The sequence below is a fragment of the Euprymna scolopes genome, chromosome 5, assembly GCF_053919585.1.
Source record: "Euprymna scolopes isolate OS-2025 chromosome 5, ASM5391958v1, whole genome shotgun sequence".
Taxonomy (NCBI): Eukaryota; Metazoa; Mollusca; class Cephalopoda; order Sepiida; family Sepiolidae; genus Euprymna; species Euprymna scolopes.
Window position 1 is genome coordinate 169,875,440 of NC_136486.1, and position 27,094 is coordinate 169,902,533.

The 27,094-nt window shown below is 35.5% G+C and overlaps 1 protein-coding gene across 6 annotated transcripts in view; it reads left to right on the plus strand.

Moving 5' to 3' along the window:
- Nucleotides 1-27,094, plus strand: part of LOC145277037 (epithelial cell-transforming sequence 2 oncogene-like) — a 629,231-nt gene that overhangs the window by 463,545 nt on the left and 138,592 nt on the right. For all 6 annotated transcript variants that reach the window (XR_013868093.1, XR_013868092.1, XM_080128670.1 and 3 more), the window contains exons 8-13: nucleotides 3,445-3,590; nucleotides 4,798-4,891; nucleotides 11,255-11,370; nucleotides 15,786-15,973; nucleotides 20,618-20,707; nucleotides 26,523-26,711. Coding sequence is in view for 4 of the 6 variants with exons in the window: in XM_080128670.1 (XP_079984796.1) it covers nucleotides 3,445-3,590; nucleotides 4,798-4,891; nucleotides 11,255-11,370; nucleotides 15,786-15,973; nucleotides 20,618-20,707; nucleotides 26,523-26,711 (823 nt within the window). In the remaining 2 variants the exon portion in view is untranslated. The remainder of the gene's footprint in view (nucleotides 1-3,444; nucleotides 3,591-4,797; nucleotides 4,892-11,254; nucleotides 11,371-15,785; nucleotides 15,974-20,617; nucleotides 20,708-26,522; nucleotides 26,712-27,094) is intronic.

Consider the following 27,094-nt stretch of genomic DNA (forward strand, 5'->3'; position numbering starts at 1 on the left):
AAAAACAATCTACTCAAAATCGAATAACAGAGTAAACAGCCTTTTTCCAGGTTTTCTCTCATCGAATTGTCAGGTGAGTTAGATAATACAGGAATACATAAACAATAATCAGGATTGCATACACAAACATATTAGGAAAATTTTATATTTTTATTTGTTTTTTCTTTTCTTGTAATAAATAAATGATTTTGTATGACCCATCACAAAGTTAGCATTAATCCATAAAAAAAACACCTTCAGAGTGATTTGGTATCACCTAATGTAAATATTTCTTTGTCAAGTGTTTGATGAAGAATACTTGAGGATGGGAGACTGGTACATAAATAATTATTGACGTCGGCATGTAATAATGTTATTTGAAAAACGTCTAAATTCAAAAAGATTTCATTTTTAATTTATATTGTAACGTTGTCCGGGAAGCAACATACGTTGTGTCAAGTTTCAAGTGCAAAGAAGACCAAGACAAAGAAAAGGAAATAACTCCAACTCGCTTGTTCTTTGTAGCAACGATATTTATTTCCTAATTCTCACTTTACCGCTGTGACATACCTTACGTGACTGTCTTCTCAAACTTACTTCACATCTCACACATGATCAGGTCTCTCGCGAGTTCTCTTTCTCTTTTTCATAGTCTTACACATGCATTTACATCCGCGCTGTATTACACATTTTAATGTGAATATATTCATTTTTAGTGGGACTTGGCATTTATTTTTACAGTCAAGACACATCCAATATAACCTGAAGTTTTTGGTTTATACTGTTTTTTTTTGTCTTTTTTTGTTTTTTACATAGGCATCACCACATTATCAAGGCCAAGAGGCCACTCAAGGATAAAGGTTGAAGAGTGTACAGTAGAAATTGGACAATATAATAATCATTAGTAATGAAAATTTGGTAAATTTGATAACTTATATGGAACGGCTCATCAAGAACTTATTTACGTTAGACTTGAAGACAACCATATTGTAGTCAGCCGGAAAGCAGGAAAACGGAAGACAATTCCACAGGCGTGCAGTTCTAAGAAAGAAGCTTTGTTCATGGAATCTACATTTAGGTTTAGGCACGGATAAAGAGTGGGGGGAATTATTGATAGTGTTTACAGCTAGACGAGTGTTTCTTGTGAAAGTTTGGCGAGGGGGGACCATAGATTGAAGCTCAGTCGAACACTTTCCATGAAAATAACGATACATCAGAGACAAACTCGCAACATCTCTTCTGTGAGATAGAGGTTGCAAGGAAGAGAAAAGGACATCTCCTACGAGGCTACGAAGTCTATTTTGAACTCTATCAAGGCAGGACAAGTCCTTTCTAGCAGCTCCTGCCCAGATGTGGCAACAGTATTCCATCCTTGGACGTACCTGGCTCTTATATAGATAGAGAATAGCATCAGCAGTGAGATATCTACCGGATCGATAGAAAGATCCCACCATTTTTCCAGCGGCCTTGGCAATAGATTTGATGTACGTATTCCATTTAAGATCAGGAGTAATGGTCAAGCCAAGAAGCTTGTCAAAACTTGAGGCCTCCTGAAGACGAGAGCCATTCATTTCAATTGATGCCAGATGTGGATCAGAATGTTGATGATGTAAAGATAGAAGCTTGGTTTTAGATGCATTAAAAGTAACCAGCCACTCCTTACCCCATTGTACTACGTGCTCAAGATCAGAGGAGAGAGAATTGGAGAGAACTTGGTCGTTTACTGTCTTAGATGTGCTACCATAAATGGTAGTGTCGTCAGCATAGATGTCTACAAATGATGTAAGGATGTGATTTGGAAGATCATTAATGTAGATCAGGAAAAGAGTTGGGCCCAGGATGGACCCCTGAGGGACACCGGCATTAATACTGTGAGCTTCTGATTTTTGCCCCTCAACTACTACTCTTATGAACCTATCAGAAAGAAATGATTTAATAATTGAGAAGACATTTCCAGCAATACCATCTTATGAAGTAAACCTTTATGCCATACCCTATCAAAGACCTTAGATATGTCAAGAGCAATTGCCCTAGAAAGGTTGCCTCCGTCGAGGGATTTGCTAATCCTATGAGATATAACTGTAAGCACATCTGCTGTAGATCTAGCAGAACGGAAACCATATTGAGTGTCACTAAGAAGGTTATTTTTGTTGAGATGCTTGATTACTTCTCTATTTACTGCTGAATACACTTTTGGTGATTGTCTCATACACAGCTCAGCTTTCGCCCTATTTATTTCATCAACAACAGAATAGTTTATAATCTAAAAATAACTGCAGCCATAATACTTCAATTTTGGCGCTTTTCCTAGAGTAGAATCTCCCTTTGTTTGCCATTACTCAATTTCTGATAGACACTGCAGAAAGTAATCTCTTTTCCTTTAATTATTACAAGAAACATTTCCAACAATCAATTGCCATAATTGATAGTATCCTCATCGGTCTAACATTCATAGATAACATGAATTAAAGATTATACATAGAGAGGATAATGCCAAGTTTGCTGAAAATAGCTTGGCTCTGTCTGTAACATTTTCATTTACGAAAATGTTGTACATGTCATTTTCAAAAACGTGTATTGCACAAGTACGTTCTCACCCGTGAGCCGTCAAGTAATTAAATCAAATAAATAAAAATCTTTTTATGCATATATTATACATTCTGCAGGGAGTTTACTCGTGCTGGTTTTTCTGTCATGGTCACTTCTTGTCGTCGTTTCATGACTGGCCATTTCGCGTCACGGGTGTCGTTTAGTGGTCAATGATTTTCTGTTAAACTAAGACGAATAACTACTCATCCATGAAAACACAGTGAAAACTTGATGAATTTTTAAAGAATTTGCTCATGTGGGAGAGAGAAAACCAAATTATTTATTTTATTTTCGTAATTTACTCTTAAGAATGGGCGAGGCATGAGCAGTCTTGAAGCAGCATTCATTCAGATTATCTACATTATTTTTTGTGCTGTTTCCGAGAAACTGCCCAGAACTCTGTTCTTTCATCAAACACATAACGTCATCCCTAATATCGTTTGACACCTGTTTTCTCTAGTGAGTTTAAGTTTGGACGCCCGTTTCAATATGCCACTTACTGCTGTGTAGATTTCCGTTTGCTTCCAGATTATTCTAACATGTACTCATGTGACACTTGCCAATATTCAGAGTAGTTAACTTAATTGCTACTTACTGGAGTAGAATCTCAAGTTAGTTACTTTATGCGTTATATACGTGTCCTTGCGACTTGATAATATCAATAAACAAGTATGAATTAAATCGAACAAACTATTTAGAAAATATTAATAACCACGCCAAGAAGAAATCAAATCAAAATTAAGTTTCGCGTTACTAAAAATTGATTGTTTTTAAATCAAAGAATCTTTTCCATTTACGTTTCTCAACATAAGTTTGTTTTTAACGGTTTCTTTTAACTATATTCTCAAGTTTTCTTGCCTTTTCATTTTATTTCAGAATTCTATGGAAAGCAAACCTCATTCGCGCTTGTTGTTGTCTGAAGTTCAAAGTCCAGAGAATCTTCATGAAATCCGTCTTCGCCAATTAGTTGACCAGCCATGGGAGTATAATCGGGAGATGGCATATGGTATCTCAACGAAAGGGTAATTGAGCCGGTCGGGTTCCTTTAAATCATGGCTGCTGAAGTATACATTATATCAGCCCACCAGCCGTGAAGCGCCTGTTATTGTTGCCACAGAGATTCGCCTTCTTCTTGTTTGTTCTTCGTACGAATGTTTGTGCAAAAAGTGAATGTCTAAAATGAAAAGCTGTGTTCGTTTCGACAGAAAAAGGGTATTAAGACAACAAAATTGCCACTGATCGAAAATTGTTTTTTTACTAAACACACAATACTAAAAACAAAAAATGGTATTCATAGTAAAAAAAAGAATTTAATATTATATACATGGTTTAAAGACAGTTGCTGTTATGTTCACAGCGTCTCAACCATTGTGTACCGTTATGCACACATTTACACACTTAGATCCAACACATTGTAGCATAGTACGTTACAACGAACACATGACAAGTAATAACTTGACGCCTATTTTTTGTAACAACAACATTTATTTCTTTATTCTTCTGACCCGTGTACCTTCTCGTTACGACCGTGACGTCATCCACGTCTCGAACGTGATCGTCTTCTCGAACGTGATCGTCTTCTTTAACGTCCTCTCTCTTTTTTATAGTCTTTTACCTTACAGTGACGTGATTTTGCATTTCTATGCACGTCCACGCTGTTATGGTTGTACTCCTCTTTCTGCTTTAGTTGTCTTTTGTTGGTTTATTGTTAGTTTGGAATCGTAAGTTACAACATTTGGAAAAAGCAAGAGACCAAAATCAATGCTGCTCTAAAATTCTTTAAAAATATATATATATATATATATATAGTCCAGAATTGTTGAGCTGAGGATTGAGAATTTTTATCATTTGTATTGTTAAAATTACTATTAATATTCTAATCTTGGATGTTATCCTCGTCTGAAAATAGGTTTCACCCTAGTAATTTTAAAACCTCGTGATTAAATTCAGTGTTTTCTGCAAGAAACCAGCAAAGTCTTTACTGCTAAAGTTAGTTTTAATGAGGAGGAAACTTTAGAGTACTATAAGACTGATTTCCTTTTCATTTTCTCTAATTCTCATTGTTGTTTGAACTTTGTTAATGTGCCTTGTATAGTTTTTTACTTTAAGGTGGACACACAAACATACAATAAATTACCCTTTATATATATTTACATAATGCTGTATATTTTCTTGCACTTTTTTTTATGGTTTTTGATTTACATCCTAATCTTTATCACTTCCTTGCAGAAAAAAACATGAATTGTTCGGTAAACTTGATGCCAAAATAAATTCAAATACTTCCAGAATAATTTTAATTTCTTCACGAATTCAAGCAACTGAAGTAAGTAATCTTTAATCTACTAATCAGAATTGTTATTTAGTTTTAATATCTATATATATAAATGATTATTACACAAATATTATGCAAGTATAAATCATGTAGAATAGCTGTCTGCATATAATTACATGTAATAGTTAAGTAAAGATGATCATCCCATAAGAACACGGAAAAAACTAAAAGGAAATAAATTAAAATGAATGTTTAAAAGAATATGCACATTAGCTAGTTTTTTTGCAAATAGAATGCAATTCTACGACCCATATATAACAAAGTTGTATTTTCTTTTAAATAAATAGGAAAATGGATTTTTAATGTGAATATCAATACACACAAAAAAAAACCCCTCCAATCATTGAAAGCAAACATCAGGAACGAAATAAGAGAGTTAAATCGCAACCCAGAGATTCTGCAATCGATTTTGAATAATGTTTTGGAAAGAGCACAAATATGCGAAGCTGAAAATGGCCAACAATGAAAAAAACATTATTTTTCAGGAATAAAGATTGTTTGAATTTTGCATTTTCCTTTTTAAATTTCACAATGTCTTAGTCAGATTGTGTTAAAATTACAAAAAAAGATATGAAAAATAAAGAATCTACTTAAGTTCCAAACCCTTCACTGACTTTTTGAACACGGTATGTTACGTTGTGTGTGTATATGAATATGTTCCATAACGACGCACATGTTGAATAGTGGGTTTTATATTTTATCTGTATATTCATGCACGTGTAAATGCGTGTATGTATATACGTCATATCATTTAGTTGATCGTCTAGTGTGTATATTTTTACATTTATGCAAGAGTTCTAGCAGGAAACGACTGCCGTAGATGTATCGAAACAGTTGGAGACAAACAGTTCTTTTTAACAGCTGTAAATAAACACAACATATACCTGGATTATACATATTTTCTGGATTCTGGCCGGCATCTTCAGAGATTACAATGTCTTCAGATCTTCACTGCCTGTGAAAACGCCGCTCCCTGCATCATGGAGAAACTCCCCTTGAGTCATCCGTTCTCCATGATGTTCAGCTAACAACTGACTAGAATTTTCCCCAAACCTACATCTCATCACGTGTCTGAGACACATAGCTGACGTAACCACAATCTATTTATTTATTTATTTATGCAAACCAAAATCATGTTTACGTCGATTTTCTATTTTCACATTTCTTTTGTAGCTGTTTATTATTACAGCTGTCAATCATTTTTTCCCAATCTAATGGTTTATTTTTGTAATCATAATAATCGATCCAGCGACCCACCCTCGCTCACATCAGTTAATAATAATAATAATAATAATAATAATAATAATAATAATAATAATAATTATAATTATAATTATAATAATAATAATCTTGATTTCGTTTATGAACGTCTCTCTGGAAAGGGATGGGATTCATTTCCAGAGGATTTCTCTTAATCCCGGCTTCAAACCAGGAGCTTCAAAGATCAAGGATTTTCCTAAGGATGTTGGTGGTACCTATAATTGCAGAGGTTTGACGGCCGCCTAAAACATCGGGGATTTGTAGTTTTTTCAATTGTCCATCCAGACGACTTGATACTACTCCTAGTGTACCAACTACAATCGGGATTTTTTGTATTTTAACCCCGTGTATACGCCTTATCTCCAAGACCAATGGAGCATAATTGCTCCACTTCTCATTCTCCTTCTCTCTCATATTCCTGTCCCAGGATACTGAAAAGTCTACAATCTGCCAGTTTTCTGAGACCTTGTCAATGACGACCAAATTCGGACGATTATGTTCCAATTGCTTGATCATTATGACACTTTTGTCCCACCATACCTCTACCTTGCCATCCTCACTTTTTCTCACTTCATCAGGCACCTCTTCAAACCATTTTTCAGCACACTTCACCCCAACCCTCTTACACACCTCCCAATATATCCAGAGTCCCATGCGATTGTGTCTTTTGCGGTACTCTCTCTGGGCCAGTCAACTATACCCTGCTGCAAGATGTGCAATTGACTCTGTGGTCTTATCACAAATCCGGCATTCTGCAGCAACTTCCTCTCCTAGAACCACTTTTTTGAACGATCGTGTTCCTAATGCTTGCTCTTGTGCTGTACAAACAAAAGCCAGATACCCAGCTCTAAGCCATTGCCATGATCTTTCATCAGCCACTTCTGCTATATCCTGGAAGAACCTGCCATGCATTTTCTTCCTAGCCAGTTCCTCTGCCCTTTCTCTATCCATACGTTTCACGTAATCAGCCTTGATCTCACATACCTCCACTTCATTGGCCACAACCTTAAGCATCCACTCCTCACTTCTAAACACATGCTCCTTCAATGACATCTCCTCTGTTCTAACACAATCTTTTACACTTTTCAATCCTCTCCCACTATCTTTCCTCTTTTGATACAGCCTTGCTACGCTACTTCGAATGTGAAATATACCAAACATTGCTAAAACTTTTCTTGTTTTGATATCCATGGCATGTAAATCCTTGTCAGACCATTCTAAATTTCCCGCACTGTATCTCAAAACACTAACTTCCCATGCATTTACTACTTTCATTAGGTTTACTCCATATAATTTCGACTTTGCAATTAGTTTCACTCTTCTAAGATACTCCCTCCTGACTTTTTCCTTCATTTGTCTGTTCATGATGCCTACACCCTCCAGCACTCCCAAATACTTATATCCAGTATCTTCTATTTCTTTCATGATTTCTCCATTTGGCAGCACTATTCCATTCGAGTGAACCTTTACCCCCCTTTTCATCACCAGCCTTGCACATTTACTAATCCCAAACTCCATCCCAATGTCTTCTGAGTATGTCCCCACAAATTCTACGTCTCTCCATTTCCTTTTCATTTCTACCGAATATTTTCAAATCATCCATCAGTAGATGGTTGAGGCGTCTGTCACCAGATCCAAAGTTATACCCCAGTTTTTCTCTCTTCAAGAGGATGCTCAGTGGCATCATTATCATTACAAACAAAGTGGCGATAACGAATCTCCTTGAAATATCCCACGTTTAATGCCAACCTGCTTCATCTCCTCTCTGTTTTGCTGTCAGCACCCTTTTCCATTGAGCCATACTCATCTTCAAAAGCCTTACCACATTCTCAGCAACATTCATCATCAATAGTGTTTCACATATCCATGAATGAGGAACCATGTCATAAGCCTTTCTGTAATCGATCCATGCTAAGCTCAGATTCCTCTTCTTCTTCTTCGCATCCTGCATTATTGCTTTATCAATTAGTAGTTGCTCTTTAGTACCTCTCAAGCCTTTCTGGCATCCCTTTTGTTCGTCAGGAAAAACACCATTACTCTCTAGATATTCATAAATTTTCTCCGCAAATATTCCAGTCAACCGTTTCCACATCGATGGCAGACATGTAATTGGTCTATAATTATTGGCATCTGTTCCTTTTGCAGGATCTTTCCTAATTAGTGTTGTTCTTTGCTTCACAAGCCAATCAGGAACATCTCCTGACTCTACAACCCTTTGCAGAGCAACAGCTATAGGTGGATAAAGGCATGGAAACTGTTTAAACCAGAAGCCCATCACTCCATCTGGACCAGGTGCCTTCCAGTTTGTCATCCTTTGTATGCCAGCCTTAACGCCATCGATGGTTATGTCAACGTTCTTCATCTGCTGTATTTCTGATAGCCTTTCTCTGACCTCTCCCAACCAGCTAGCCTTCTCATTATATTGCCCTTCGACGGACCAAATCCCACTCCAGAACTTCCTTGCATTTTTTGCATTTGGAGTGTTGTTATTTTCCGCCTGTTTACTACCATTTAATTCTTTATACAGCTGAGACTGAGTGTTCTGGAAAAAGTTGTTCTGCCGAAATGCAACACTTTTTCCAACAAAGTTCCTAATTTTCATACCACCAGTGTGGACCTTCTCTTTCAACATTGTTAGAACGTTCATCGTTCCTTTTTCCAGCAATCTATACCTCCTTTCAAGCTCGTCCTTTGCTTTCTGTCCTAGTTTAACTCCTTTTCTTATTTCTTCGATTCTACAAATGTCTTTCTGTCACCGTTTAATACTTTCTTTAAACCGCTTCTGCCAGTGTGGCCTTCTATCCTTCATTTCTCCCTTTTTCTTCTATAATAAGCCAAGACGATTCGCAATAATGTATCACGCTGCATACAGAAACCTGTTAAGTTCTATTATTGATATGTTCTTACTTATGATGTTGTGAATTACTTCTTGAATTATTTTTACCTCGTTTTTCACCTTCCGCCTATCACTGCTCTTCATACTTGGAATCTCTATGATATCGTCTCTAAGAAGAACCTCTCTTAACTTCTGAAGTACTTCTTTTTCTACAAGTCAAAGTTTGAACGTAATCACCACCCCTCCATACATCTGCTCCTTTCACTGGCTCCATTGTCTCAGAGTCAATGATATCATCTGCCTTAGATCCTTCAAACTCTTTCTCATTACTGCCCCTAACCATAGGATTCCATGTCTCCTCAGTTGCTTGCCTCTCATCACCGCTTACATTTCCCTTTTGCACTTCCACCTTCTCAGTTCTTTCATCAGAGCTAGTTTCATCAATTTTAATTTCGTTATTCATTTCATTCCTAACCATCCATTCAATCTCTTCTCTTGCAATCACTGAAGGTAGGTTGTTATTTTTAATTTGTTTTAACTGGGATACCAAACTCGCAACACTTCTAGCTCCTTCTCTTCTCGATTCCCATTCTTCCTTCATTTTTCGGATATATCCACCAGATTTGGTACTTCCATTTCTTACAAAGCATTCCCACAGGACTCTTCTTTCCTAATCGGTCCACGTTTTTTTTTTTTTTTACATTTCCTGTTCCAACTCCTTCGTGTCTTGGGACCCTCCCTAGCATTTCTCACTCCCCCTATATCCAACCACATCCTCAGAATTTCGAAGAGTTGCCTGATGACGACAGGACCCACCCCGTTGATCAGTGGGACACCTTCCTGACGTGAAACCATCACAAGATGTTCTAGCCTCATTCACGTCATCATTTTCAATAATTTGATTTTACATTCTTCCATAAATGGTGAATATAATGTAACACCACCACCGATAGTTTTATCGAGACATTATCTCTAGGAGGGTTCCCCACCAAGGTCAAAGATTCCCTCCCGACCTTTTTCGTCCATCACCACCACTATTCCCATTACCACCAACAACTACAATAGAAATAAAATCTACAATGATAATAGCAACACTAATATCGGTAGCAATAATATTAACAGCAAAAACAACAATAGCAATGACAGCAAAAAACAACACCTAGCATTACAACTACAGTAATAATAAAAACATACTACCACTACTACCACGACCACCACTACTACCACCACCACCACCACCACCACCACTACTACTACTAGTAATAATATTAGTGATAATAGTAATAACCAATAAAATATTTTTTTAAATAATAATAATAATGATGATGATAATGATAATGATGATAATAATAATGATAATGATAATAATAAAAATAAAAATAATAATAATAATAAGTAAAAGAAGAACAATGGCAATAATAATAATAATAATAATAATAATAATAATAATAATATTAATAATAATAATAATAATTTCAGTTAGAAAAGCTTACTCTGTTCGTTTTTTGTTTTTTTTAAACTCCTCTGCCGATGTTGCTTTTGGCCAGAAAAATCTACACAAAAACAGAAACATAAAACATCCAAACATGTGAAAGACAGTTCCTCGTTTAACCGTGAATTCAAGTTTTAAATTCTAATTTCAGTAAGAAACGCCCCCCCCCCCTCTGCTATTTTTCAAAACTCCGCCGCTGATGTTGCATAAGACCGGAAAAATGTACAAAAAAAAAAGCAGAAACATAAAACATTCGAACATGTGTAAGACAATTCCTCGTTTAACCATGAATTTCAAGTTCAAATTAAAATTTCGGTTAGAAACTCTTATTGTTTTGTTTGCTATTTTTTAAACTCCGCCGATGCTGTTGCTTTTGGCCAGAAAAAATGTACACAAAGACAGAAACATAAAACATCCGAACCTATGTAAGAAAATTCCTTAATAATAATAATAATAATAATAATAATAATAATAATAATAATAATAATAATAATAATGTTTTGACCCTTGGCCCTGCCTGACCCAGTTAACACAGACACTACGCCGTGATCACAACCAAAGGGTCACAACTTACACCTATATACATATATATATATATATATATATATATATATATATATATATATATATATATATTAGGACAATACCAAAAAGCAAAAGATAATGAATGCATTACACACAGACAAACATACGTGAACAAATAAAATCAATGTAACGACAGCAGATTATATATCATTCTCTAATTAATATTTTTTTTATATTTTAGCTCCTGTTGAATGCTTTAAAATTAAATGTTCATCCAATTGTATACGAGTTTGAAGGAAACACTATCGATAGTTTACGTCTTCAGGTTGAGAATTTCTTGGATAAAAATAATGTCAGGTAATTCTAAATTATCAATGGAATGTTTTAAAATTTATTACTTCCATTTCATTTTAATATTGTAAACTTCTAATTCGTTTGTATGGTGTTTATATATTGTAAGTTCATGAAAAATCACTAAGATCGGCGCTCATTTAGAAATAACAGATGCTAAACGTTGTTAAGTAGTTTTGAAAGTAACTTACTTTATCATTTGAGAAAATTATTTAACCGTCTCTCTGTTCCCAACTGGCTACCAGATCAGGCTGTCTGAAGATATTGCCTTCCTGAGACGAAATGTACCTAACATTGATGATTTTTGTTTTTCTACTTCCTTTTGCAAAACTTAATTATGTTCTGTAAAACCACAAACAAAAACAACAACCCACCTCCCCACCCTTTTCTTCTTCCCATTTCCTCTATCTCTTTTTATCTCCCCCACTTCCCAACTGGTTTCCTAACTTAAAATGTACCAAACATTAATATTGTAACTTTTTTCCCTCTCCCAATGAAAAACTCATTCTTGTTCCGCAGGCAGGAAACAAAAACGATAAAATCAACTATAAAACAACCAAACCAAGCATTACAAACTATCGATTGAAGATACAAAGAGCTTAAAGAATAAACACCTCCTACAAAATGACGAGATGCAACATGAATACTATTTCCAAAATAATTGATTTCGGCAATAAATAACCCCAAAAGGACTGATATGCCGTAAAACAACTAAACCATATTAAACCAAGTTCTTTTCCTAAAGTATGGGGTTCCTTCAATAAGTTTCCAGACTTTTTTCATATTGGGCACTTTTATTGATAGTACACACATAAAACTCTAGTCCCATTCTAAGTGCTATTAAAAAAATGCTCTGCCGAGGTTGCTCCAGTTCTCTCCAAACTTTGCAATAAACGCCTGAACGAATCTTGCTTTCCCGGCTGCTGGAAAACCGCCTCTGTGGTACCAGGCTTCAAGAATTCTGGTGAAAGAACTGACCCACTAAATTATCACCCCATTAGCCTCCTCCCGCTTTTCGCCAAAATATTTGAGTACTTAGTTAATCAAGCCCTAGTCCAGCACCTAACAGCTGCTAAACTCCTGACTGACAAACAATATGGATCCAGGCAAGCCCGTTCAACAGCAGATATCTTAACTGTAGTTTCTGAACGTATATACCGTTCATTGGACAAAACAGGGGAGGGTAGAGCGGTAGCCCTTGATATATCTAAGGCTTTTGACAGGGTATGGCACGATGGTCTTCTAAGGAAAATTAGATCATATGGAATCAGAGGAAGAATTCATAATGTAATTAAATCCTTCTTAACTAAGAGAAAAATCCAAGTTGTCCTCGACGGTCGTACATCTAAACAATATGACATAAATGCGGGAGTACCTCAGGGGTCTATCCTTGGAAATCTATTATTCCTGATATTCATAAATGACCTCCCTGATAAAATTGTTTCAGAGATGAGTATATTTGCCGATGACACCACTCTCCATAACAGATATGAGGGGAAAACAAATGAACACGTATCCAAGGAAATGGCAGAAACACTAGAGGATGACCTCCAATCTGTAGTGGTATTGGGACAAAAATGGATGGTCACATTCAATGCTGCTAAGACTAAGCTTGTTTCCTTCAATAACTACAAGAAACCGTCTCTACCACCAATAGCAATGGCCAAGAACACATTGCCTGAAAGTACTTCTTTTAAACTCCTCGGCCTAATGTTTACAGGGAATATGAACTGGAATAGATACATTGAGAGCATTGCCAAGGCTGCCGCAAGGAAGGTTGGCTCCCTCTACCGTGCTAGAAAACTACTTACGCCTGACAGTATCCTATACCTCTATAAGGCCACCATTCGCCCATGTATTGAGTACTGTTGTCACATCTGGGCTGGTGCATCTGCTGCTTGTCTCTCGCTCCTGGACAGGGTTCAAAAGAGAGTCGCCAACCTGATAGGTCCTGAACTGTCATCTAGGCTTCAGCCTCTGTCCCATCGACGAAATGTTGCATCCCTCTGCCTGTTCTCCAAATACTTTAATGGTGAATGCTCTGACGAACTGCAAACACTTGTACCTTCCCGACGTAACTACCCCCGACAAACCTGACAAGCTACTAAGTCTCATCCCTTTACAGTAGAGATCCCTAGGTGCAAGAAAGCCTTTTACTCCAATAGTTTCTTCCCCAGAACTGCGGGTCTTTGCAACTCCCTTCCGGGATTCTGCTTTCCCAACTGCACTGATAATCAGAAGTTCAAGTGTAATGTTAACAAACATCTTTCTACTCATCTCCCTTCATAATGACCCCGCAAATTAAGTCCCTGATTGTAGCCTCCTGCTTCAAAGTGGCACTGTGCCTTGTTTGGGGTGCAAATTGAATTAAAAAAAAAAAAAAAGTACACTTGTACATTTCCAACAACTTACGCCTGAAAGTATCCTGTATCTCTACAAAGCCACTATTCGCCCATGTATGGAGTACTGCTGTCACATTTGGGCTGGTGCATCTGCTGCTAGTCTCTCACTCCTGGACAGGGTCCAAAAGAGAGTCGCTAACCTAATAAGTCCTGAATTGTCATCTAAACTTCAGCCCCTGTCCAATTGACGAAATGTTGCATCCCTCTGCCTGTTTTACAGGTATTTTAATGGTAGATGCTCTGACGAACAGCAAGCACTTGTACCCCCTCGACGAAAATACCCCCGACAAACCCGACAAGCAGCAAAATCCCACCCCTATACAGTTGAGATCCCTAGATTTAAGAAAGCCTTTTGCTCTAATAGCTTCTGCCTCAGAACGGTAAGACTTTGGAATTCTCTTCCGGTTTTCTGCTTCCCCAACTGTACTGATATGTAGAAGTTCTAATGTAATGTGAACAGACATCTTGCTGCTTATAAACTCCCTACATAGTACCCCTGGAACTTAGGTCCCTGATAGCAGCCCTCTACATCAAAATGGCAGTATGCCTTATTCTTGTCAACTAGACTCGAATTTGGCACATCCAGTTTCTTAGTCCCCGTCATTAGCCAGTTAGTTACCGTCACTTGCACTACACTATGATCCTAAGTTGGAGATTTAATATTTTTGGCTGCTGAATCAATATTTTATACATTGTAAGATATCAGGTAGAGTTTTCGGCGTTTTTTTGTTTTGTTAGCAGGTAACAACAAGTGTAATCATAAGGCAACCGGAAACACAAAATTCATCAGAAATAAGCAGGAAGACTCAACCTTTCTTCTTATCATTAAGAAATATTCTTAAAATAGTTGCATTTCTGGTATCTCAACGAGAAGAAAGAAGTCACTTTCAGCGACAAAATGTCTGTTTTGCCAATTCCAGACTCACTTGACATTTCTGCAAATAGAAATTATTTTATAATTAAGAATCCGACATTTAATTGATCAACGACTTGAAACTAATGACCTGTTGATAGTGATGAATCTTTAAGTTTAATTCAGTTTATTCATTTTTTTTTTCTATAAATGTGAATCAATTCTTTTGCTTTTTGTATTTTTTATTAGGGTGTCATCACTTATCAAGGTCGAAATGGACTCGAGGATAAGTGTTTTTGTTAAATAAGCTTTTGTTAAATAAATATTTGCAGTTGTTCAATACCAACATTTTATTCTGATTGGGCGTGTATATTGATACAACGAACCTGCTAGAGAAGTATTTCTGTGATCCTCAAAGATTCAGTGACAGATAGGAAGGCCTCATATTACCATAAACAGTCTTCTGGAAAAGGACACTGGCCTCTCAGGTTCCAAGCTTATATTGATGCGCAATACAAAATAAAAATGCCAAAACTCCTTCTCACTAACTCCGCAATTCATACTAACTCCATTTAACTTAAATCATAATTCACAATATGTTTTTAAAACTTTTTCAATTTTGGAAAATAATGATTATTTTAATTTAATCCTTCTGAATTTTTGAGGTGAAGAATTTATATTATTTGGATTATTCGAACTACTAGTCTCGTCTTGAGTATATTTTCACAATATTATGGTCGATGAAACCTCCGACCTTATTCAGGTGTATCTTATTGAACTCGGGAATCTTTCTGCTGGATTCGGGAATCAAACACAACCCTTTAATCCATGGAATCAGCATGTTCTTGTTCTATGATTTAGGATTAGGGAGAAGTACTATGCAATTCAACAGAGAGATTCCCGAGTTTGACGAAAAGATTCCCCGAGTTCAGCAAGATACACCTGAAGATGATGGGGTTTTAAACGTTGTGAAAATAACAATCAAGATAAGAACAGAAGTCCAAATAATCCTAATAATTTGTATTTCACTTTTGTTTGATTCAAACTGAAGAACTTTTAAACAGAGTTAAAAAGGCTTAATTAGTTTTAAAGGGGTCTTGTATTTAAGTTGATAAAACTTGTAGAAATGTCTGTAAAATATATGTTTATCTTTTATTCTTTTGCAGAAGTATTGGTCTGTTCTGCCATGAAGAGAAACCAGGAGAGATTAATCTAGTTGAAGGGTGTCAAATTAATGCCCAGAATTTCCACAGCAATCCAAGTATCAAACAGTTTTTCCTTTCTTTGTCTTCCTGTATCGTAACTGCTGAACAAGGTGGACACTTTGATATTTTTACTCCACTTGCAGCCAGTGGTTAGTTTTTTTTTTTTTTTTTTTGTTTTTTACATAGGCATCACCACTTATCAAGGACAAGAGGCCACTCAAGGAAAAGGGTTAAACAGTGTACAGTAGAAATTGGACAATATAGTAACCGTTAGTAATGGAGATTCAGTAAATTTGTTAACTTATATGAAATGGCTCATCAAAAATTTGTTTACGTTAAACTTGAAAACAACCATATTGTAGTCAGCTGGAAAGCAGAAAAACGGAAGACAATTCCATAGGCGTGCAGTTCTAAGAAAGATGCTTTGTTCATGGAATCTAAGTTCAGGTTTAGGCACAGATAAAGAGTGGGGGAAACTAGTGATAGTGTTTTCTGCTAGACGGGTGTTTCTTGTTAAAGATTGGCGAGGGGGGACTATACAATGGTGCTCAGCCGAGCACTTGCCATGAAAATAACGATAAAACAGAGACAAACTCGCAACATCTCTTCTGTGAGAAAGAGGTTGCAGGGAAGAGAAAAGGACATCCCCCACAAGGCTACGAAGTCTATTTTGAACTCTATCAAGGCAGGATAAGTTCTTTCCAGCAGCTCCTGCCCAGATGTAGCAACAGTACTCCATCCTTGGGCGTACCTGGCTCTTATAGAGATAGAGAATTGCATCAACAGTGAGATATCTACTGGATTGATAGAAGGATCCCACCATCCTTCCAGCGGCCTTGGCAACGGATTTAATGTATGCGTTCCATTTAAGAGCAGGAATAAAGGTCAAGCCCAGAAGCTTGTCAAAACATGAGGCCTCCCCAAGACGAAAGCCATTCATTTCAACCGATGCTGTAAAGATAAAAGCTTGGTTTTAGATGCATTAAAAGTAACAAGCCACCACTTTTTCCATTGTACCACTTGCTCAAGATCAGAGGAGAGAGAATAGGAGAGAACTTGGTCGTTTACGGTCTTAGATGTGCTACCATAGATAGTAGTGTCATCAGCATAGATGTCTACGAATCATGTAAGGATGTGACTTGGAAGATCATTTATATAGATCAGGAAGAGAGTTGGGCCCAGGATGGACCCCTGAGGGACTCCAGCATTAATACTAAGAGCTTCTGATTTCTGCCCATCAACCACTACTCTTATGAACCTATCAGAGAGAAATGATTTAATAATTGAGTATAGTTATTTTAATCAAACTAAGCTAGTCTTGCAGGGGTTTATCATCTGGGGAGTTATGCGAGACTCTTGAGCAGCACCATTGCATTTTTCAAGTTAATTTCCGAAGATTTCGTTTACGATTGCATTTTTTTTTTTTCAATAAATATTAGATTAATTGTAAATCAAATGAATATTGAAAGTTACATCGATATGAGAAAAAACGCATACGTGCCACAGATAAATTAATTTCTAAAAGACTTCCATGCTTGTCAGACGATAAACTGATGATGATGATGATGATGGTGATGATGATGATGATGATGATGATGATTGTGACAACAACGACGATGATGATTGTGACGACAAGGCTGCTGCTGCTGCGCTGCTGCTGATGATGATGATCGTGACGAGGGTAGCAATGATGATGATGATGATGATGATGATTGTGACGACAACGACGATGATGATTGTGACGACAAGGCTGCTGCTGCGCTGTTGCTGCTGCTGATGATGATCGTGACGAGGGTAGCAATGATGATGATGATGATGGTGATGATGATGATGATGAAAAGTGCACCAATAAACTGTACCCACTCGACGTAAACATTCAAAAATCTTGCAATCAACTTTATCCCACTTTTTTAATATAGAAATTCCCAGATGCCGGAAGGTGTTCTACTTCAATAGCTTCTTTCCTCGAACTGCTAGCCTTTGGAATTTTCTCCCTGCTCCCTATCTCCGTGACTGTACCAACATACTTGAATTTTAATGCAATATATACAAACAACTCGCTGCACAACTCACAACTTATGATACTCCAGTTCATATGCCAGTTTAAATTACAATATCCTCCTAGGTTTTAGTCGCATTATTCCTTGTTTTAAGGAATAGAGAGAGAGAGAGAAAGAGAGAGAGAGAGAAAGAGAGAGGGGAACAAACCAAGTTATTTGTCTATCAACGTTTCGTCTTTATTACGAGACTTCCTTTGGATAAATGAAATTAAGAAAAATATTTGAAAATATATTTCTGATTTTTTTCTTGTTCTTTGCCATGTGGTGCATTCTTTGTTCCTTTCTTCACGTTTTTTCCCTTCGCTGTGACCTCACTTGGTCATTTGCATATGTGTCATGTGGATGCTGCTGCTAAATTCGCTAGCAGCTCTGTTACATTTGTACTAAGTGACGATGTCTGTTGAGCCAACGTTGGTACATTGTACATGAATGCATATATTTAAACGACCAGAAAAGTAAATAGAGGGATGTTTCAAAAGTAAACACGGAGATGTAATGCCTGCTTAAGTTTTGGCGATGTAAGTTATGAGAAAACATGAACACAATTTTGCCATCGAAAACGCTGTTTATGATTTTTGATAAACTTTTTATTGCATTTTCGCCCCCAAACAAAACACTGTGCCACTTTGATGTATGAGGGCTGCTATCAGGAACATAATTTGCAGGGATACTATGTAGAGAGTTAGCTGCAAGATGTCTGTTTACATTATATTTGAACTTCTGCATGTCAGTACAGTCATGAAAGCAGGGATCCGGAAGGGAATTCTAAAGTCTAGCTGTCCTAATGATGAAACTATTAGGGCAGAAGACTTTCTGGCATCTGAGGATCTTTACTGTGTAGGGGTGGGATTTTGCTGCCTGTCAGGTTTGTTGGGGGCATCTCCGTCGACGGGGCACAAGGGCTTGTATTTTGTCAGAGCACTTACCATGAAATTACTTGTAAAACAAGCAGAGTGATGTAACATTTCGTTGATGGGGCAGCCTAACTGACAATGCAGTATCTCTTAGGTTGTTGACTTTCTTTGGAACCCTGTCTAAGAATGAGAGATTAGTAGTGGATGCACCAGACCAAATGTGGCAACAGTATTCCATACATGGACGAATGGTGGCTTTGTAGCGATACAGAATACTCTCAGATGTAAGTAACTTTCTTTACAATGTTCTCAATGTATCTGTGTCCAACACCTATTCTTTGTTAACGTTAAGCTAAGGAGTTTGAGTATTATTGTTGTTGCACACTATTTATCTATTATTATTATTATTATTATTATTATTATTATTATTATTATTTTATTTTGCATAAATCAGATGCTTATTATTAACATTCGTCTCATATCTGTTTAGTTAGAATTCTTTTTAGAAAGACATCTTGTTCTTATGAAAGAGATAACGTGAAGGTTGAGAACATTCCTAAGTGAAAATCTCTTCGTGGAACAAAATGGATTCGAATTCAGCACACTCAGATTATCAGCCCGTGTATTAACTACTTAGCCACCATCGCCTTCTTGCTGCTGCTTAGCAAAACAACAGACATATTATTCAATAAATATAGTGTTGCTTTGGAGACTGATCAGAAAGACGATGATGTCATGTATCTTTTATGTCATCGTCTTACTCTCCTCTTTTTATATTTGCTGCTGATGCAAGTATTACTCTTTATTTGTCCATGTTTTCACCACTTTTAGTATTTGGTAAACACTCTTTCATCTTCTTATATATCTAATGTTAAAACAAGCAAGCATGCAAGCCAGCAATATTACTAGAGTTTTAGTACAGGGTGGAACGATAGAATTGTCGCCCTAGAAAAGTCAACATGATTCCATTTCCATTTGATTAAAACCGTTTATTTTTTGTTTACTAGTTCGTCTGTTGTGTACAAATCCCAACAACGCTAGAAGCCTTCTATCATGTCTAAAAGTGATAAAATGTTCAACGAATAAGCTGTACAACTCATTCTCTCTACCGACCCAAGTTATGACAACAGGACCATTGCCAGCACCCTCAAAATGCATCGCTAGATTGCCACACATAACAGGGACGTGCCCAGGGATATGAAAAGAAAGTTTACGGCTATGATTATAGTGTTTGGTATAGTTTAAAGTGAGGGCTATATCATGCAACCTCACATCTTCGAAGTCAGCTTGAAAGTCAACAACAAAGTGTACCTGGATATACTGAACAGTGGTGTGATCCCCTGGCGCAATCAGGTGGCCGCTAGCAGCACTTGGGTGTAGCAGTAGGAGTCGATGTTGGCCGACAAGTCCAAAGAGATTGAGGTCTGGCTTCAAAAAGAGTGCTACGACTTTGTACCCTTCTTTCAATCCCCTCCTTCTCGCTCGACTTGAACCCAATATGTCAAGAACATCACCAACAATGCTTCCCACAACAATAAAGCCAGCCTAATCACCGCCATCCACCAAGTATTTGCCAAGCTCCTGTTAGCGCTTGTGGAAAAGGCATGCTGCCACTTCCGAACCCATTTCGAGGCAGTTAGTGAGGCTCAAGGCGTCTGCATTAGAATAGATGTCAGCTCTACTACATAATCAAGTTACCTGGATTGAGTTTTTCGATAAGAGTTTTAAAATAAAGTTTTCTTTAGGGCGACAAATTTATCGTTCCATCCTATATTATAAAGATAAGGTAATGAAGCGAAGGGATAAGGAAGAAAACATTTTGGTAATTGATTTATCATTTCACGTTCGTTATAATGTCTTTCTATCGTTTCCATTATAGAGGATGGTATGCACTTAATGGCTGACTTATCTTCCGCCACTGGGATGGTCTTTTCCTCACCAAACGCAATTGTAGACAATTATGGAAAAGGTATGTTTCAAGAGTTCAAATAGAAATAAAGAGTCAAACCGTGACTTAAGAATTATTTGTTAATATTTTTAAGAGAAAATATTTTTTCCAGACCCATAGAAATCTAAGGTAAATATCAGGAATTTGAATTAATATAATTGTATATATACTGGCATAACCCGTGTCCTGACGTTGACCGTGAAAATTTAAGGAGTCAAGTATTTTTCGATTCTATCACTGAACCATACAAAGATTTTATTAAAATTGTTTATTTTCGGTAAATAGCAATTATCAGCATTATAGTCACAAAAATGTTACCGTTATACTAAAGCATATTATTATTATTATTATTATTTTGCTGTTAGTTTCTTGCTTAGTCAATCCATACGTTATACTTGGAAAAAGGGCAACTACAATTATTGAAGGCTAAACTGCCTTAAAAGAGCAAAGTTCGCGAGATTTGGCTTTTAAAAAGCCAATCTAGCAACCTAGGACAAGAATATTAAAGTGACATCCCTTTGATGTAGCCTACTTTCGAATATTATAATACTATATGGTAATTCGTGTAATGGTGTGAGAAAGTAACCCATAGTAATTTTGAGATACAACGGTTCTTCACAAAAGAAGAAGTCAGTGAAATTTAATGTAAAAAGGGAATATTCAAAAGAAACAGAGCAAAAAATGAACATTATCTGCAAAGAAGTGCAGAACTGAAGAAGAAAATTAAAGATTGTCTTTTACAATATAATGTCATTATTTCTATTGAACTATGTAGCATAATATTATTTTCTGGTTATTTATTAATACTGATCAATTTATTTAATCTGGCGCAACTCTTTATTAAAACTACAATGGAGATTATTTTTATAGAAATGTTAATAAACCTATATTTGCCATGTGTTATTAGTTTTTCTGTACAAAAAACTATTTTTGCACTATTCAGAAAAATATCAGCTTTACAAAAACATATTTGTTGATTCAGTGTATTGCTTATTCGTAGAATTTCCATAGGTCCTTCTATTTATTATTATTGTTATTATTATAATTTTTTTGTTTTTAATTTTTATTATTATTTTTTTATTTACTCGTTTTCAGTTTTTATGCAAGTTATTAATAATTAATACTAACTAGCTGTTAACTAATGCTGTTCCCAGAAGTCTGAGTAACATCAAGTCTCCAAAGATATTCAGCATTTTTCACTGTTTTGATAACCATTACACTCCATTTTGCATTATTGCAACAACAATTTCAAACAATTTCTACACCTTATGTTTGTAATAGAGATGCTTACAGTGAACTGCCTTTATCTTGCTGCTGTATCCTTTTTACGTTCGTTTTAAAATAGTTTGGTGAATTCTCTTAAGTAGTTTACCATTTTGTCATCTTATCCCTTGTGAGAGTCAGTAATGATTTCATATCTTTGTTCAATATTTTCATGTTCAGTTATTTCCTGACTTTTTTTTTTCTAGAATATGAAGACTCCAGATGCCTATGAGAAACTCTTGATGGAGTATCTTTATTCTCTTTTTCTATCCATGCGGGTGTTGCTCAGGGCTCTATTCTAGGGCTAACGGTGTTTCTTTTTTGTATAAATAACCTTCTAGAGCATATTATTCAGAAAATTAACATTTATGCTGATGACACCACCCTCTATTCGGGTATTGTTTTTTGCCTATCTGTCTGGGATGAGTTAAAATATACAGTTGATCTGGGTTCAGTTCTGTATTGAGGTAAAAAAAAAAAATGGCTTGTTTCGTTTAATCCTGTAAAACTCAGCTATTGTCTTTCGATTGTAGGTGTGTCCCTTTTCTTCCTGAGTTTCTTATGGATGGCTCTGCTCTCGGTGAAAAGTCAACTCTAAAACTTCTTGGTCTTTCTATCTCCTCAAATCTTTCTTGGAGCACATATATTAAATCCATTGCTGTTTCTGCTTCTTATAAAATCGGTTGTTTCCATAGTTCAAGACATGTTATGACACCCAATGTTATGCTCTATTTTAACAAATCTACTATCAAACCATGTATGGAATACTGTTGTCATATTTAGGCTGATGAATGTATATCCCATTGGAAGGTTCTTGATAAATTACATATTACATATAAGTTTACAGATAAGTATCTGCAATTTGGTTGGCCCCATCCGTTCTTCTTCACTGCAACCTCTCTCTCACAGATGTTGCTAGTTTCCATCTTTTCGACAAATACAATTATGGCATGTGTTCCTCAGAATTGTCTGGTGTATTACTTTCTTCCTTTGTCTCAGCTCGTTTGACTTGTTGATCAAGAGGTCTCCATCAATTTGCTGTTTTAATACTTCCTTGTAATACAGTTTCCTATTCCAGTAGCTTCTTTCCAAGGACTGCAAGCTTGTGGAACTCTCTTCTTGCTCACTGTTTTCTTTCTAACTACAGCCTTGGTCTTTTCAAGACTAAGGTTAATATGCATCTCATGTCTTTGCAATAATGTCATCTTTCGTTCTTATTAGCTCTTCCATCAAGTTGCGTCATGCCTTGTCTCAAGCAATTTCCATTATAAAAAAAAGTATGGAGTTAAATAACTAAAAAGGCATTTTTTGCTGACGGTAAATTTGAAGAGGCAAATTGCAATGAAACTTTTTTCCTGTAGAAGTTTCCATTTCTATTTATTTTGTTTATAAAAGAGCACTGGTGATGGTCTAACTAGGCAAAATGGAAGTACATATATATCGAACTTGTATATATGTAAAAACATATTTTACCAAAACAATATATATATATATATATATATATATATATATATATATATATATATTATATTAAAAAAAACAACCCATTGTAAACTGATATGGACAAATCGACGTACAGGAACTACAAAAATTTTAAATGAACCCTGTACCTGTCAAAAATATGACATCTACACTAACCCTTCCCCCTCTCTCTCTCCCTCTCTTTCTCTTTCCCTCTCGCTCTCCCTCTCTTTCCCTCTCGCTCTCTCTTTCCTTCTCTCTCTCTCTAACCTACTTAATATGCCTCACTGACTCACTGAACAAGCAAAAGGCAGTTAAAATTTAAAATTGAAACTCCCCCCTCCTCTCCTTACCCCGTCCCCTTTTTATATTCTGTACAATCCTCTCTCCACCCCCTCCCTATATCCATATATCTCCACCCACGCCTACCTGAATCTGCTACCCCCACACACACAATACAATCTAATGTATCTTAACCCTAAAAACGAAAATATTGTCAATACCTGTCTCCCGCCCTCTTATTATCTCCTACCTCACCCCCTCTTTCTCTCTCTTTTTTTTATTTTTCTTCCGTATGTCTTCTAAAACACTTCTTCCTAATACTAACAACCACTTATGTAAGGTCTGACGAGGCTGTTAGATCGTAAACATAGTCCAACATCTAAAACATATGTAACCAAACAGATAAAACGGTAATAAAAAATAACACACACACACACACACACACACACACACACACACACACACACACACACATATATATATATATATATATATATATATATATATATATATATATATAGTAAGTTATAAAATATATATGGCGATTAAGCTACACTGAATATTCCGCTTTTCATCCACTCTAGGATTCTTCAGGCTCATGTGCAAATTTTGTGGTTGTTTGTCGTTTTTATATACGCACCTTCCATTGAGATTTTAGTTAGCCAATCAGCTTTCTAGTATCACCCGCGCCCTTCCTATCAGCCAATGAACATGCACTTATCGGACAAAGGCCTATTTGACCTCTGGTTGACCTGTTCCTTTGTGTGTGCTCTATTTAGTCTGGCTATCTAGTTTCTTGACCTGCTTTAAATCTAGGTTAGGTTTTTTTTGTTTTGTTTTAATATTAGTTTATATATAAATATATATATGTACACACATATACGCACATACATATATGTGTGATCGTTTATGTATATTCATGTTTATTTAATTAATTTATTTGTTTATTTTCTATTGTTTTTGTTAGTTTTATATACATATATATATGTGTTTATTTTTTTCTTATTATTATTATTTATATATATATATATGTTTATTTTCTATTGTTTTTGTTAGTTTTATATATATATATATATGTATGTACATATATATATATATATATATATATATATATATATATATATATATATTTAAATTCAACGTTATTTTACGCAGTTAATGATAGCCGAATGGATTAAGTCTCTGCTAATCGAGCCAGAGATGTCTCGTGTTGCGGGGTTCAAATCGTTTGACTGGTATTAATCGTGACACCCTGCACTGAGGATTCCCGAAAGGATGATACACTAGTGTCTATGGGTATTTAATTATTATAGTAAAAAAAAATTATAAATATATATATATATATATATATATATATATATATATATATATATATATATATATATATATATATATATATATATGTTGTTTTTGGTAAAATATGCTTTCTAATTATATTTCACTCTTGGTGTATACCAATCCTTTTTGTTTAAAAGCTCAATATATTTTAAATATATAACAACAGAAAATATATAAAAGAACAACAATATATTTACATTCCAATATCCACATATTTATTTTTCATGCAAAACAGCTCCTCCAGCATGTTCAAATTTCGGTGCATTTTTTCGCAGATCTGTTCCATTAAACAGTTATTTTCAATACTGTCTCATTTCGTGCACATACTCTTCAGAAAAATTAGAAGATCTTTGCTCAAATAGAGAAAATGCATGACAATATAATGCTGCAAGAATATTTATATATAAATAGATATATATATGTAGAGAGAGAGAGAGAGAGAGAGAGAAAGAGAGAGAGAGAAAATTAGAGAGAGATACCAGCTTATTCATTATCTATCTATTCATCTTTTAGTTCTTAATCATTTAATTTCGTTTCTAAAATTGTTGTCAGCGAATACTAATCCTGTACAGCTCCATTTCTGTGACATTATCGTATGTTTAGAGATCAGTTGTTTCATTTATTCAATAAGTTGTTCTTGTTTCCTGAAGAGAAAAACACACGACTCCACTTTTATTCAAATATTAGAGCCAATTACTTTGGCAGTTGTCCAAGGATATTCCTCCTTTTAGGGATGTTAAGATTTGTCAGTAGTGCCCAGCAAAATAACACACTTTATTGACAATGAATTAGACACTGTGTCAGCGTTGTTAATAGACAAAGTACACACCTCGTTCCTTGTCGCACTATATTTAATCTTCATTTGTATTTTAGAAATACAATCTAAATTACTTGAGATATACAAGGCGTGTTTCAAAAGTAATGCCTCCTATTTTTTATTGCACTGGAATTTCTGAATGTCATTAAGCCATTGTTTTTTCTATATTTGCTTTTTGTATAATTATGATCTTTTTCCTTTTCTGATGAGAAGCATTTAGCTTCAAAATGCCATAGCCTATAGAGATTTTTTCTTAGTTTTCCTTATTGTTCTGATGATACAGTAAAGTTATATATAACTTTTATTACTCATCTTTCATTATATATATATATATATATATATATATATATATATATATATATATATATATATATATATATATATACAATTTAACTTGAAAAGGTTTTTGAAATAGGTGGAGAGTGCTCGAAATCTGACGAAACTTTTTGCCATTTAGATTATTGTCAGTTGCTTGCGTAAAATACATATTATTTATATCAACATTGCAAATGTATTGACTTAATTGTCTCTTCAGATTTAAATGCCTTTATATTGAGTATTCGAAATAAGTACGTACATTGTGTTGTGTTAAGTCATTTTGAGAACTGAAAGTCCATTATGTCAAAACATTGACATCCATATATAATATCATCATTTTTGCTTTCATATTTCAAGTGCTTGGCATTTGGCTTGATCTACCTGGAGAAAGAAGAACCTGCCCTGCTCATGATTACTTTTGTGAGAACAGACTCAATGCTTGGGTTCACACAGCAAAGTATGTCACAGAAGCTATTAAACACTGTAAAGAGACGCTTGCACCATTCCTTAAGCAGTTTCATAAAGACCTCGTGGCACGCATTACTGGTGAGTGAAATAAAAAAATGTTAAACATGTCCATTTTGATGTTCATTTTTTTTTTTTAATTTCCTTGTGTGCGCAAATTTTTCTTTTACAAATTTTGTCACTTTTTCTTTTAAGATATTTACATTCATCTTTCTGTATTCATAAGGCATTCATGCTGAGCGGGTAGAGCTAGGTTCCTCTTTCAAGGATGAATTTTCTAAATAATATGTTTCTATGCTTAGATACACCACTTATCAAGGTAAAGCGATATGCAGGAAAAATGGTTAATGAGATGGAAATGATTTCTAACTGAAAGTTGAGGAACATTATGCGAGTACTAATATTGTTCAATGCTATGTTTTTGAGTTTGAGGCTAATTGTGACAAGAATTTGTTGACATTGAA